Source organism: Setaria italica, chromosome V, assembly GCF_000263155.2.
Source record: "Setaria italica strain Yugu1 chromosome V, Setaria_italica_v2.0, whole genome shotgun sequence".
NCBI classification, from domain to species: Eukaryota; Viridiplantae; Streptophyta; class Magnoliopsida; order Poales; family Poaceae; genus Setaria; species Setaria italica.
In genome coordinates this window covers 14,610,617-14,624,158 of record NC_028454.1, presented here as the reverse complement: position 1 = coordinate 14,624,158, position 13,542 = coordinate 14,610,617, and the positions used below count along the sequence as shown (strand labels likewise).

At 40.4% G+C, this 13,542-nt stretch overlaps 2 protein-coding genes across 3 annotated transcripts; one reads left to right on the top strand and one right to left on the bottom strand.

Moving 5' to 3' along the window:
- Positions 1-2,984: 2,984 nt before the first annotated feature.
- LOC101765833 (serine carboxypeptidase-like 26) lies at positions 2,985-7,427 on the top strand. Its single transcript, XM_004968627.2, has 10 exons — positions 2,985-3,319; positions 3,764-3,871; positions 4,493-4,588; positions 4,682-4,774; positions 5,348-5,436; positions 5,844-6,119; positions 6,219-6,367; positions 6,462-6,557; positions 6,838-6,943; positions 7,062-7,427. Exons 1-10 carry the CDS (start codon positions 3,058-3,060, stop codon positions 7,209-7,211), a joined length of 1,425 nt encoding a protein of 474 aa, XP_004968684.1. The 5' UTR covers positions 2,985-3,057; the 3' UTR covers positions 7,212-7,427.
- A 116-nt stretch (positions 7,428-7,543) lies between these two features.
- Positions 7,544-12,093, bottom strand: LOC101765160 (serine carboxypeptidase-like 26). Of its 2 annotated transcripts, XM_004968626.3 has the most exons (11): positions 11,770-12,093; positions 11,403-11,690; positions 10,873-10,980; positions 10,673-10,768; positions 10,509-10,601; positions 9,479-9,564; positions 8,878-9,153; positions 8,616-8,758; positions 8,277-8,372; positions 8,016-8,121; positions 7,544-7,920 (listed from the first exon to the last, which is right to left on the bottom strand). In XM_004968626.3, exons 1-11 carry the CDS (start codon positions 11,777-11,779, stop codon positions 7,774-7,776), a joined length of 1,449 nt encoding a protein of 482 aa, XP_004968683.1. In that variant the 5' UTR covers positions 11,780-12,093; the 3' UTR covers positions 7,544-7,773. The 2 variants fall into 2 exon arrangements, with proteins under 2 accessions (XP_004968683.1, XP_004968682.1); XM_004968625.3 differs by having other exon boundaries at positions 11,403-12,093.
- Between the last annotated feature and the right edge of the window lie 1,449 nt (positions 12,094-13,542).

Genomic DNA, 13,542 nt, shown 5'->3' with positions numbered 1-13,542 from the left:
TATATGTCACTGCCACTGCCACCGATCCATTGTTGCAGGTGAGGTTTAGGATTCATGAAATGGGCAGTTTAGGCCTTGCTTAGTTACCCAAAATCCCAACTTTGGCACTATGCAAAAAGAAGATTCCCCATCACATCAAATTTACGGTACATGCATGGAATACTGAATGTAAACAAAATCAAAAACTAATTGCACAGTTTGATTGTACTTTGCGAGACGAATCTTTTGAGCCTAATTAGTCAATATTTGGATAATAATTCACAGATACAAACGAAACGCTACAGTATGCTACAGTAATAACGCGGTGATTTTGGTTGTCCAAAATCGGGCAACTAAACAGGATCTTATAGGGACAGCTTGGGGGCATAGGCTGGGTCACAATTGCATTGAGCCATGGGCGGGCGGAGTGCAGGCACAGCTGGCCTGTCAGTTGTTGGGGTGCATGCTGCTGGGAGGGGGCGGGGCAATGAGGAAGTGTGACAGAGGGAGGAGTAAAATATAGTATTTGATGGGTGAGGAGGAAGTGAAGAACGTATAGGTACCATATGTTACAGATCCCGTAATCCCGATGATGGGAAAAAATATCGTTTATTTAAACTGTTGTTTTCAAGCATCATGTAGCATTATTGCCATTTTATTTTGTTTGCGAGTAAAAAAAATTCAGGATTCTGCCTAAGCGAAAACTTCCTTGAACAACATGCATTTGACCAAAGGTCCTATATAAGAATTGTACTATCCATTGCACTTGATTGCACATGTTCACATCAATCTGACCTCAAAATTGTCTCGACTGGCGTGGTTCTTTTCCCGGACCTGGACCAACGAAAATGACATTTGCTCATTGACCAATGTGAGCTCACGGGAAGCACACTAAGATGAAAAAGTTTGATAGTCTTTTATGGTGCCTTATTAAGTACAGATTATAAGTCTACGTTTCTCCAAGATAGCTGATCAGATTTCGAGAAATTTTTTGGAAGGATAAATGCAAAAGCTTCCCCCCTGAAAATGTCAGTTTTCAGAAGTCCACTTGGCCTTTTATCCACCATCTAGCTCCATGCTTGCCTCGTGTCGTCAGCGTCAAACTCCACTCAGGGACACTTTTTGTTGTGCTGCCTGCCTTATGAAATGCTAAAACTTTTCTTATCCTTTAAGTTTCCCTCTTTTTAGTCAAATTAGGGTGAAAATAGCTAAAACATAATTTAGCACTTCATTTGTAATTGAGACATGTATTTTCACATATTGAGAAAGATAAAAAAGAAATGCAAAAAGGATGTTGTCATTTGGACTTGATTAATGTACGTCTAGAGAGACATGCTTTCACATCATGATGTGAAGGTTGTGGTTTTAGATTGGTCGTGAAAGGGCCCTCTATCACGAAACGGATTGGTTGTGGTTTTAGTTTGCTCCATTTGGCTAGTGTTAAGTTGTGGTTTTGGATTTGTAGTACATATCTCGTCCTGAAAATTTCAAATATAAAAGGATCAAAGATCGATGCAAAAAAATGAGGGTAAGTTGGATTCTAAAAATTTCTCTAATAAGGAAATAACAAAGCTAGGAAAATAGCTATACCGAAAAACAAGCCCTTATGCCTAATTTTATAAATGAGGCTAGCTATTGAACTATAGTTGCTCAAACTATTCGAACCCTAATCTTGCACAAAAATTCTAGAAAAGTAGATTACACAAAGAAAATTGCAATAACTGAAATGCTAGAAAGTAAATGCGAAATATAAGAGATGGGCCAAGTAATGCTCAATACTTCATCAGACACATGAAGAAGTCAAATTGTTTGACTAATAACATGATGAATGATAGAAAATGGAGAGCCATGGAGACACTTTATTGACTCCAAAAGCATTCTTCATTGCATCAACAGAAGGCGAAGGAACATGACAGAGACCATGGCTACATACTGCCTCTAAGAAAGAGGTTTTTTCCTGACATGATACTCAAGGAAAAAATCATGGTGAAATTCCATGAAGGCATGATTGTTAAGTAAGATCTCAATTCTATTTACATGGAAACAAACTAATCATAATATGTGCATACAAGGAGACCTCAACTAGCTAGCTAAGATATGTGCTCATAGAAAACATGTTACATGCCAACATCTAATCCCACATAGGCCTATATTCCCTTTGAGAAGTCGTTTGGTTGCCTATATGCACTATTCCTCCTTGTATCAGTGGATGCAAGCTCTCCAAAGCTGCATAGCGCAGCCCTTCCGAGGGGCAGGCCTGCATACATATAGCACCCTGCTTACACTTTCATCATCACTTCGTGTAAGAGGGTTCACCTGAATCTGCTATGGCTGGAGAATAAAGGCTTATAAGTTAGCTTCATTTTTAATCGACTACAATGTGGTACTAACATACGCACACGGTGCTCATGGACTAGGCTATATCCAACTGGACCGGGTGTCACAAGTATACAGTTGCTACGGTACTAGCATCCTGCATACAACTCACCGAACACTTTTAGATGGTCAGTGTCTCCGCTGGAATGGGTTATTGCATCATCCCATGCAGTTAACCAAACACTATTTTGTTTTTCAAGATCGCTATATATCTACGCATCCCGCTTTTCCTTATTAAGATACATGATGCAAATACACGAAACTACATCAACCAAATGAACTCTATAGCACAAAGATAATCATCAAATGAGCAAGCAACACACGTAGCTCATAAGTCACAACTTCTACAGTACCAAACTACTCCCTCCGTTCCAAATTGCAGGTCATTTTAGCTTTTTTAGGCTCATAGATATTATTATGCATCTATATATTGTGTATGTCTAGGTGTATAATAATATCTATGAAAATGACCTACAATTTGGAATGGAGGGAGTAATACACCTTTTGAGTCCATAAACACTGATGTTGCTCACATGCATGATGCATATTTGGAAAGCACCCTAGTCCCTAAACGATAAACAAACAATTGTAGGGTACCTTGGCTATAAATAGCTTAAGCCATCTAGCATCGTCTCTCCCTCAGTGGTAGTGGACACAGAACACACAGAGCTTGGCATTCAGAGGGAGCACAACAGAAACCCAATGACCTCTTCTACGGCAGCGAGGCATCTACTACTCTTCACCATCTTTGTTGCTATCTCCATGCTGTTAGCGATCACAGCACGAGATGAGCAGGAAGGCGACCGGTTAGGGTTCCTCCCGGGGCAGCCGAGGAGCCCTCTGGTGTCCCAGTTCTCGGGGTATGTCACTGTGAACGAGCACAACGGGAGGGCGCTCTTCTACTGGTTCTTTGAGGCTCAGACGTTGCCGGCTCAAAAGCCTCTACTCCTCTGGCTCAATGGAGGTTGTTATTATCACTGAGAAACCCTAGCTGTTGGTCATTTCTTTTGCTTTCATGACTTGTTATGCACGAAGAAAGATGATGAGAGGAATTTGCATGTAACGCAAGCGGCTCTTGTTCTTGGTTGTTTCTTAAGCTTTTGCCTTAGGCACTGTAGTTTGCAGTACGCGTCGGCCATGATAGCAGGATGCTCCACAAAACATGATCAGTAGTGATCTAGTTATAAGATTTACAGTCTTGCTTAGTTATAGTCATTTTTACTATACCAAAGTTGATTAATACTCCCACAATTTTAAATAATTTTGAACTAATTAACTAACCTTGTCCTAAACATTATATATTAAAAATAAACGAAGTTTCCTAATTCTTCAGAAGCCATGCCTTCTTTCTGCAACAGATATTTTCTTTCTCAAAGTGGTTAGCTAACGTATCTTTTTCTATCTACAGGTCCTGGTTGTTCTTCTGTGGGCTATGGAGCAGCTTCTGAGCTGGGGCCTCTCTTGGTCAACGGCAATGGAACTGGTTTGGAGTTCAACAAATTTGCATGGAATAAAGGTTTGCTTCTCTCCTTGTTCTGCTACTAGGATGATGGTGCATTACGTCTTCAAGAGACATCAATAATTCTGCTACTAATAAAATTAAACCTCCTATAACAATTGCCTCTTCATGTTTTGAGTAACTTCACCACCTTCATTCTCTTAAAAGAAAAGTACTCTCTCCATTCTGAAATATAGGATCCTAGGCTTTTTAGGGCATATTAGCTAGGATAAAAGAATACGACATGCTCCCCTCACTAAATCCCGTCTAAACCAACTAGTTGGATGAAACCAAGGGATTATGTACCCAGCCTTTAAAAGCGAGGAAATGTGTTATTTTACTGTAAGTTAAGACAAGGTTTATTAATATACCCACGATTCTTTATACTTGTGGACAAATTTTAAATACCATGGTCCCTTATATATTCCAGGACGCAGGAAGTAATACTCATATCAATTGTTTATTCTGTCATTCAGCATGTTACTTGGTTTTCCCCTAGATAAACCGGCTTTCACTGAACTTGTTTTTACTAAATAATTTTCCTTTGACCACATTAGTAGAGTTCGTGCTGTTCTGTATAGTTCCAATTTTGTTTTTCATGTTAATCATTTTTTGTTTCCTTGCTTTAAATTTCACTAGAGGCCAATTTGTTGTTCTTGGAATCTCCCGTTGGAGTTGGCTTCTCATACACAAATACTACCTCTGACCTGGACAACATTGATGATCGCTTCGTCGGTATTAATCTTCAACTAATGATTTTCATTAAACAGAAATCTAAAATTCAATCGAGCTGTTCAGTTTGTTAATTGAAATTTCAAAATGATGCAGCCAAGGACACCTACACCTTCTTAGTTAACTGGTTCAACAAATTTCCACAATACAAGAGCCATGACTTCTACATATCAGGAGAGAGCTATGCAGGTAAGGAGGCAGACAGCTCCCTTTCTTCCAACAAAGAAATTGCAATATTGAATGAGGCCACAATGAAAGGATACCGACTTTGTCCTTTCTTTAATGTCCAGTAGTGTAAGCGTGCAATATCAGAATAAATTCCATTCTTCCACTGTCCATTATTCTCTAGTCAAAAACGTTATCCTAAACTGCATCCAGACCCTATTCTCAACAGTCTTCAGTCCACGCGAGCACAAGGATCCCACTAACGCCTTCTCATAAGGTCCGCAACCCAGTTGACGGGAATTATTCTGTTTGAAAATACAACTGACTCACTGGAATTTGAATGCTTCTTTTCATTTGTTACCGCAAAAGTAAAGAACCAAAACAGTAGCATTTAGGGTCAAAGGATAGGAAAGTGTCTAATCCAACTAAATATATGGAGAAAAGTATGAATGTTCAAGTATGGTGGTTATCCAACTGGCCATGCACAAAAATTTGAGGTGTATGCGGCAAGCCACGCAGCCACCAATGAGACACTGGCCATGCACACATGTAACACCATCTTTATGATTGAGACACTGACCAACTTTGATGCAACAGGCCATTATGTTCCTCAGCTTGCAGAAGTGGTGTATGACCACAACAAGCACCTTGAAGCGAATAAGCAAATCAATTTGAAAGGATTTATTGTAAGTAATTAGAAACCCACCTCTTTTTAATTTTCTTAGTTTAGGGAAATATCAAATTAGTAACAGTAAGTCTCCTTTCAAAATTATTGTCATGTACCATTGATGCATACTAAAGTTTTATCGTTCTCATGTATCACATTATTATATTGCAGATGTCTCAAACAAATGGTGCAAATTTTTCCCCCGTGTATTGGTTCTTTTTTTTTACATTGATTCTTATTTTTTCATTATATTGCTCCAATGAGTAGTGTGTCTTTTTTTATACAATTTTATTATTTTTTTATGGTTTGCTTTTTCAGTTGTTTTAATTGACCGAATTTGAATATTCTGAAGCATATGCTGCACACAGCAAGTTCTCCAATATAAGCTATGGAAGACCTAAGAACTAATTTACCTACCATTCATAGGTTGGCAACGCAGAGACTAATGATTACTATGACTACAAGGGAATAGTCGAGTTTGCTTGGAGCCACTCAATCATCTCAGATCAATTTTATAAGCGAGTCAAAAATGTTTGCGACTTCAGGCTCTCACCCACCACCAATGAATGCAGCCATGTAATGGACCTTCTATTCAAGATGTACCATGAGATTGATATGTACAACGTGTACGCACCCAAGTGCAACACTGATGGATCAGCAGTTTCGTCTAGTTTCGACAACACGGTAGAAAAGGAAGCCAAGGTAAGTGAGTTGTTCAATAACTCCTGTTCATACTGTAGTAGATACAGCAACTAGAGAATGTGAAGGTAGGATCTGAAGGTAACTGAATGGAAATTTTAGAACAAGGCCAAAAGATTGAGGATGTACTCGGGATACGATCCGTGCTACTCGAACTACGTTGAAGCTTACTTGAACAGGATGGATGTTCAGAAATCACTTCATGCGAATACCAGTGGATGGATCAAGGATAGAAGATGGAGTCTTTGCAGGTGACATATACGCATGAGTTTCCTTGAGAGTTGAGATGCATCTCGTACAAATCAGATAGAATATATGACATGGCATCATGAAAATTTGTTTCAGTGATCCCATTTTTGACAACTACGATATGGAGGTTTTTTCTGTTCTTCCTATTTACTCCAAGCTTGTCAAGGGTGGAATAAGAATTTGGGTCTACAGGTATATATGTAGCTCTTGCAAATTCACCTGTCTGCTTTAGGCACTGGAAAACATAGAAATTAAAAGGAGAGGTAAAATTATGTAACTGCGGTTAAATATTATTCGGTGATGTTCCTTCATGCTTTAACAAAAAATAGTTTCTTGTTATGTCTCAGCACGCCCTTGTAATGTCTTCTGCTGGATTACTAAATATAATAACTGCTAGTCATGCATTCAGGACTTTCGTGCTCCTTTGTGTTTTGATATCGATCAAGTTCTTGTTTTCCTTTTCTTTTTACAGTGGAGACGTGGATGGCAGGGTTCCATTTATTGGATCTCGGTACTGGGTAGAGGCACTTGGCCTTCCTATCAAGTCACAGTGGCAGCCATGGTACTTCAAAAATCAGGTCGGCCATCATACAACTACAAGAAGCCCAAAGTTTCCATACTTATTCATTTTGATAATCTTTATGTTTTCTTGCATTGGTCATTAATATTAAGAGGACGTTATAAAACTCATTACAGGTTGCTGGAAGGTATGTTGAGTATGAAGGGCTGACAATGGCCACTGTCAGAGGAGCAGGTCACACAGTGCCTCAGGATAAGCCAGCAGAGGCACTTGTGCTAATCAATTCCTTTCTTTTGGATCGACAACTTCCGACAAAAGATATCTGAGGGCCACTACCAGAATGAAATAGGCTGACTGAGTAAAGAGAGAAGAAATAACTGATATTAAGATTGATGTAACATATATCGAGTTTGGGCTCTATATGTACCAAATTTTATGCAGAAACCGAAAATGAATACCTTAATAATTTGCCCATATGTGGTAAATATGGTTCAAATTATTATTTTCTCGAATAATGTGGCCATATAATGTTTTTGGAAGTTTATGTTTTCTCATTCTTCTGAAGAAGACAAATTTAAGCCTAGGCAGCAAGCAAAGTGGTTCATGCAACTAATATTTCTTTACCATTTATCGCAATTTTGTTGGTGTAAATTACTGATATCCAAAATGAGAATTGCAATGTTCTGGTCAACCGAAAACTTCCAAACAAGGCATCCGCAGATGCAAAATGTAGCTAGAAGATTCAATGTTCAATAGGAATATCAACTTCCAGTCAAAACTAGCCCTTCTTTCAAAGCTATTTCTCTCCACCTCCACGCTTAGGTCGTCCAATCCTTCACAAATTGTTTTTGGAAAAAATAACCCCCATGGCAACACTAAACATTCTTGTCATCTTTGTGAAGGAAGCTGTTTCCCCCGAAGGAATGTGTCGATAAGGGCAAGCCCTTCTGCTGGTTTGTTGAGGGGCACCAAATGGCCAGCTCCTCTGATTGTCACCATCGTCATGCCGTGGTACTCCACAAATCTTCCGGCAACCTAAAATATTGTATATCCTCCACATTACTGGTATTTACATTCAAACTAAATAAACGGTCTCAAGGTAACAGTGGAAGATTTTCAGAACTTCTGACCTGTTTGTTTAGGTACCAAGGTTGCCACTGTGTCTTGATAGGCAGGCCCAGGGCTTCCACACAATACCGCGATCCGATCACTGGGACCCTACCATCTGCATCTCCACTGCATGGATTATGGACACAGTTATCATCGAGTCACCATCACGGATATAAAATCTACTTTAAAGGTTTCAGCAATCAGACATAAGAACCATTATGTTTCAAAAGGTGTATTTTGCATTGATAGAAGAACTGAGAAACGATTAAGAGTAAGCATACCTGTAGAGCCAGACTCTCAATCCTGCTTTGATGAGCTTAGAGTAGATTGGTAAGATGGAAAGTACCGAAAAATTGTATGACCTTAAAATTGAGTCACTGCATGATACATGAAAAGTAAAATTAAGTCAAATTCACGCACATGTATACCGGTGGCTAATTTCTCCTATTAATTGTAAAGTCAAACCATGCAATCTGTTCCTAATCTTTGAGCTCTCCTGCATTGTTTGAGAACTTCTTTTCCTGACTACTACTTTCTTATATTCTGAATGAAAAATAATAAATCCATACAGATTGCTAGTATGTGAAGACTTTTGTCACAACAATTTGAGGCTGATTCACCTGCAAACTTGCCATTTTCGAGTTCCAGTGACATTTGCATGGAATGCTCTCTGCACATCTGCCTTATTGAAGTACTTCTCTGCATATGAAGAATAGCATGCGTCATATCCCGAAAACATCCTTATCCTCCTCCTGAAATGTTCCTAATACCATGTATAGAAAAGGCGTTAGGATTTCAGAAGCAGGATATACTAATACCATGTATAGAAAAGGCGTTAGGATTTCAGAAGCAGGATATACTTTTGAGCTAATTGTTCCTCACCTGATCGTTAACTGCGAGTTCTTGATCACCAGCAACTGCTGCTGATGACTGAGGAAGGTTGCATCTGGGTGCATAGATGTTGTAAATGTCGATTTCGTGGTACTGGCTGAAGACGGTGCTCATGGCTTTATCACAATCATCGGTCCAGTTTGAGATCCTGAAGTCGCACACCTTCTTGATGCGTTCGTAAACTTCATCTGACACTACTGAGTGACTCCAAGCATATTCAGCCAGCCCCTTTGAGTCGTAGTAATCATCAGTTAGTGGATTACCAACCTACATTGGTATAACCCATGTGTTACAACACGTGAAGTTCTGAACTTATTTCATAAGAACTGCACAACATTTTTCCTATTAGAACTTCACATTTTTAAATGTTCCCTGAAAATGCAGCTACTTTACAGTTACAGAAAGTGGGGATGCCTTTTTTGGTAATTTTTACAGATACAAGTAAATTTTTACGAACCAGTTACTGTTTCTCTCCTATAGCACAAAATTGTTCACTTGTTAGCTGCCATGCCAGTTCCTTATCAGCCAATCGTCAAATAAAAGGACAAGGCCAAAATAGTCAAAGGATGCCTTTTTTTCCCTAGATTCTCACCATGAAACCTTTAAGGTTGATATATGTGCTGGCCTTGTCTTTGTTCCTATCATAGACAAGTTCAGCAAGTTGTGGAACATAGTGACCTGCATTGATTCAAAATTCTTATTGAGTGATGCACAGAGAAAAAAAGGGAACAATATTTTGCTCCACCAGTTTGTGCTATTTCAAAGATATCATGGCCAGTGGACATGTCAGTAATACCATACTAACTCTAAGGGCTACTGATGCTATTTAAAGAAACCTTAAACTCCTTTTCTTTAGATAAAAACAAGGAATCTGAAACCTGCGGTAGTGAAGTTCATTTTTCTTTTAGAAAATAAGATGCCACCCAAAACTAGTATGCTTTTGTGAATAATTACAAGGATTATTATTTCCTGATTTCAAAAACCATTCCTTTCTACATGGTGACATGCACATGGTGCACTTTGTGCCCGCCATTATATTTTGTGAACCAGAAGAGTATCAGTAGTCCTCTATTATATGCATAAACAAATTTAATGGCTTCTAGGAAATTTCCCAGATAATGTCTTTATATGCTTATTTATTTATGGTTACAAAATATACAAATATTATTAGTAGTGATCAAAATTTGAAATTGTAAAGGACATGTATGGCCTGAACTTTCAACATCAGAACAATTTTTTTAATTAAAACATCAGATCAGTTTTCTTATTTTAAGTGGTACTCCCTCCGTCTCATAGGTCGTTTTAGCTTTTCTAGATTCAAAAATATTATTATGTACTTAGATATACGCTATGTCTAGATGCATAGCAAAAACTATAAACCTAGAAAAGTCAAAATTACTTATGATTTGGAACGGAGGGAGTAGCATACTGAAATTCTAGAGTTTGAAGGTCATCAAAATTTGAAAATGTAAAGGACGTGTATGGCCGTGTTAAGTAGCTATAGATCAGAACAGGATCTTGAGGGGAGCTATCCTTTGTTTTGTGAGAAAGCGTATAGAATGTTTTCTTTATTAATGATCTGAGAACAACCATGTAGCATTGTAGCTCATGCAAAGAAATACCTGCATAGCTCTCCCCAGAGATATAAAATTCGCGGCCCTTGAACTGTGGAAACCTCTTGAACCAATTTACCAGGAAGTTGTATGCATCCTCAGCTACAAAAAATGAAGGATTACCTACGAGCGACGAGCTAAACATAAACTTCCCAAAATATCACTGAAATTACCTACGAAGGTGTCATCCAGTTTGGCTAGGTCAGAGAATGTGTTGGTGTAGGAAAAACCAACCCCAACAGGAGACTCCAAGAAGAGCAAGTTGGCCTCTGGCAGGAACAATAACAGGTACAGCAAAAAAAAAAAAAACGTAAGCTTGATTAAACTGTAGTTATCTTAATTAAGCATAGGAAAAAAAAGTTGTTGCAAGCACCTCTGTTCCACGCAAACTTGTTGAACTCCAGCCCTGCCCCGTGGCTAGTGACCCTGAGAGGCCCCAACTCTGAAGCAGCACCATATCCAACTGATGAGCAACCAGGTCCTGCATGTTGGGCACAGATATTACTGCACTAATTTTTCTTGCACAATGCAGAGAGTGTAGAGGGAAAAGACAGTATATGATTTAATTGCAAGTACAACAAGATAATTTGCACAAAACATTCATACTATGCTTAAGCAGAGATCAAAGATATATAAAAAATAAAAGGTGATCCAGGTCCAGAGCACAGAGCACTGCTACTCTGCTTCAATAATCCCCCTGATCAATGATCCCCTGCAAATTGCAACTTCACTTCTGCAGAACTTAGAGCCACAGCAAAAATTGAAGTACTAAAAGCAAACCAAACACAAAGAACACCACTAGCTCTTTTGCTCTGTCATTCATGGACCCATGGTGCACGGCCAAGTTAAACAGCAATGTAAATAAAAAAGATAAAAGAGACAAAAACGAGTCCAAGCAACAACCTCCATTGAGCCAGAGCAGGAGTGGCTTCTTCTCCGGCGACGTCTGGGCCTCAAAGAACCAGTAGAAGAGCGCCCTCCCGTTGCGCTCGTTCACGGTGACGTACCCGGCGAACTGCGACACCGGCGGGTTCGCCGGCTGCCCGGGGAGGAGCCGCACCCGGTCGCCCTCCTGCTCGCTGTAACCCACTGCCTCTGCGTTGCAGCACAAGGTCTGGAAGAAGAGGAGGAGAATGGCAACGGTGAGCTGCTGTCTCTTGGACGAGGACGACCGGGGATGAAGACGACGCGCTGCCATTGTTGCCATGCGAGTATGTGAGAGGGAGAAGAAGGCGAGCGAGGAAGACAAGAGTCAAGCTCAAGCGCTAACAGAGAGGCATGTGCAGCAGGGGGATCACAGGACGGCAGGCTTCTCGGCCTGTAGCAGAGCCCGGGGCTCACACAGCTAGCTGTAGCTGGTCAGTCAGCAGCTCGAAGTGTGTGACAGTGAGATCATGTGAAGAGGATGGCGCCCGCCATGCCATTGGATCGATCGGTGGGGGTGCCCTGTGCCTGTGCCTCGGAGGAAGGATCACTGCACGGCACGGCACGGGTTTGGTTGCAGGGGAAGAAGATAGGGATATGGTGGTGGATTGGTGGTGGCGCATGTGAGCGTGGGATAACCATTTTTATTTGCTTTTGCTGCCGCTGCACTGCACTCTAGCCGAGGGCATCTTCTGCTGCCGGCTGCCGGCGTCTGCCTGACCGTATCCCAGTGGCCTTGGCACCGTCGCAGGGATCAAGATTTTCGTTTCCTTCGATTGTGGGAGCTCTTGGCAGCTAGCCGGGTCGACGACGACTCTGCGCAGCCAGCCAGCCACCAAGAACGGGAACGTGCCAAAAAATAAAAAGTAAATGAATCGGATCTGTTTGTATTTAGCTGGCGACATTGGAATTGGCGGGCCAAAGGATGGGCGTCTTTGTATGAGCCTTGTCATGGGCTACGGCCTACATTAGTGCCTTTCTTTCCGTGTTCCATTGGGCCTCGCCTGGAACAATGATGCACCAATGATGTTTGTGTAACTCTTTTTTTTTTTGCCAATTGATGTATTTGTAGGATATATGTAGAAAGTGAGTCTAGCTCAACTGGTTAGGGTGAGAGATATGGTTATGCACTCTAATCACCCAGGCTCTAGCTCGAATTTGGGTGCCTATTTCTTCTTAACGAAAAATCGTCTTAGCTCCTCCTAGGTTGATCTATTTTTGTATTTGTAGGATATATGATCACAATCCTTTGTTATAGAATTAACATGAGGTTCAGTCCTTAAAGAGTTGTCATTGTGATTGATGGCTTAGATAGAAAAATTCTTCATTTTTTGAATTCATTTTGCCACCCTACAAACTCTTTGCCCGAGTAAAAAAAAGATGTTTGGATACGAGGTGCTAAACTTTAGCAGGGTCACATCGAATGTTCGGATGCTAATTAGAAGGACTAAACATGAGCTAATTACAAAACTAATTGCATAGATGGAGTCTAATTCGTGAGACGAATCCATTAAAGCTAATTAATCCATCATTAGCAAATGGTTACTGTAGCACCACATTGTCAAATCATGGATTAATTAACCTTAATGGATTCGTCTCACGAATTAGACTCCATCTGTGCAATTAGTTTTGTAATTAGACTATATTTAATACTCCTAATTAGTATCCAAACATCCTATGTGACAGCTGCTAAAGTTTAGCAGGTATCCCTAGTAACCAGTCCTGGCGTACTCCGCTCAACTATCACTAGTAGAGAAACGACTTTCCATCCACCCCCTTTTGTCCCGGTTTAAAGTTGGCCCGGGATAAAAGGTTCACCAACCGGGATTAAAACTCGGTCACTGGTGGGGGGCTCACCAACCGGGACCTTTTATCCCGGTTGCAAAGGCTAGTGGGAAAAAAAGACTCTGAGAGGCCTTTTATCCCGGTTTGAAACACCAACCGGGATAAAAGACCCCCCCTTTTATTCCGGTTGGTAACACCAACCGGGATAAATGAGCGGAGTACGCCAGGACTGGTTACTAGGGATACCTGCTAAACGGTCCCCCAACGAGGTCACTGGATGTTTGGATACTAATTAGGAGTAAATCCTCGAACCCTTTTATCCCAACTAATTGCA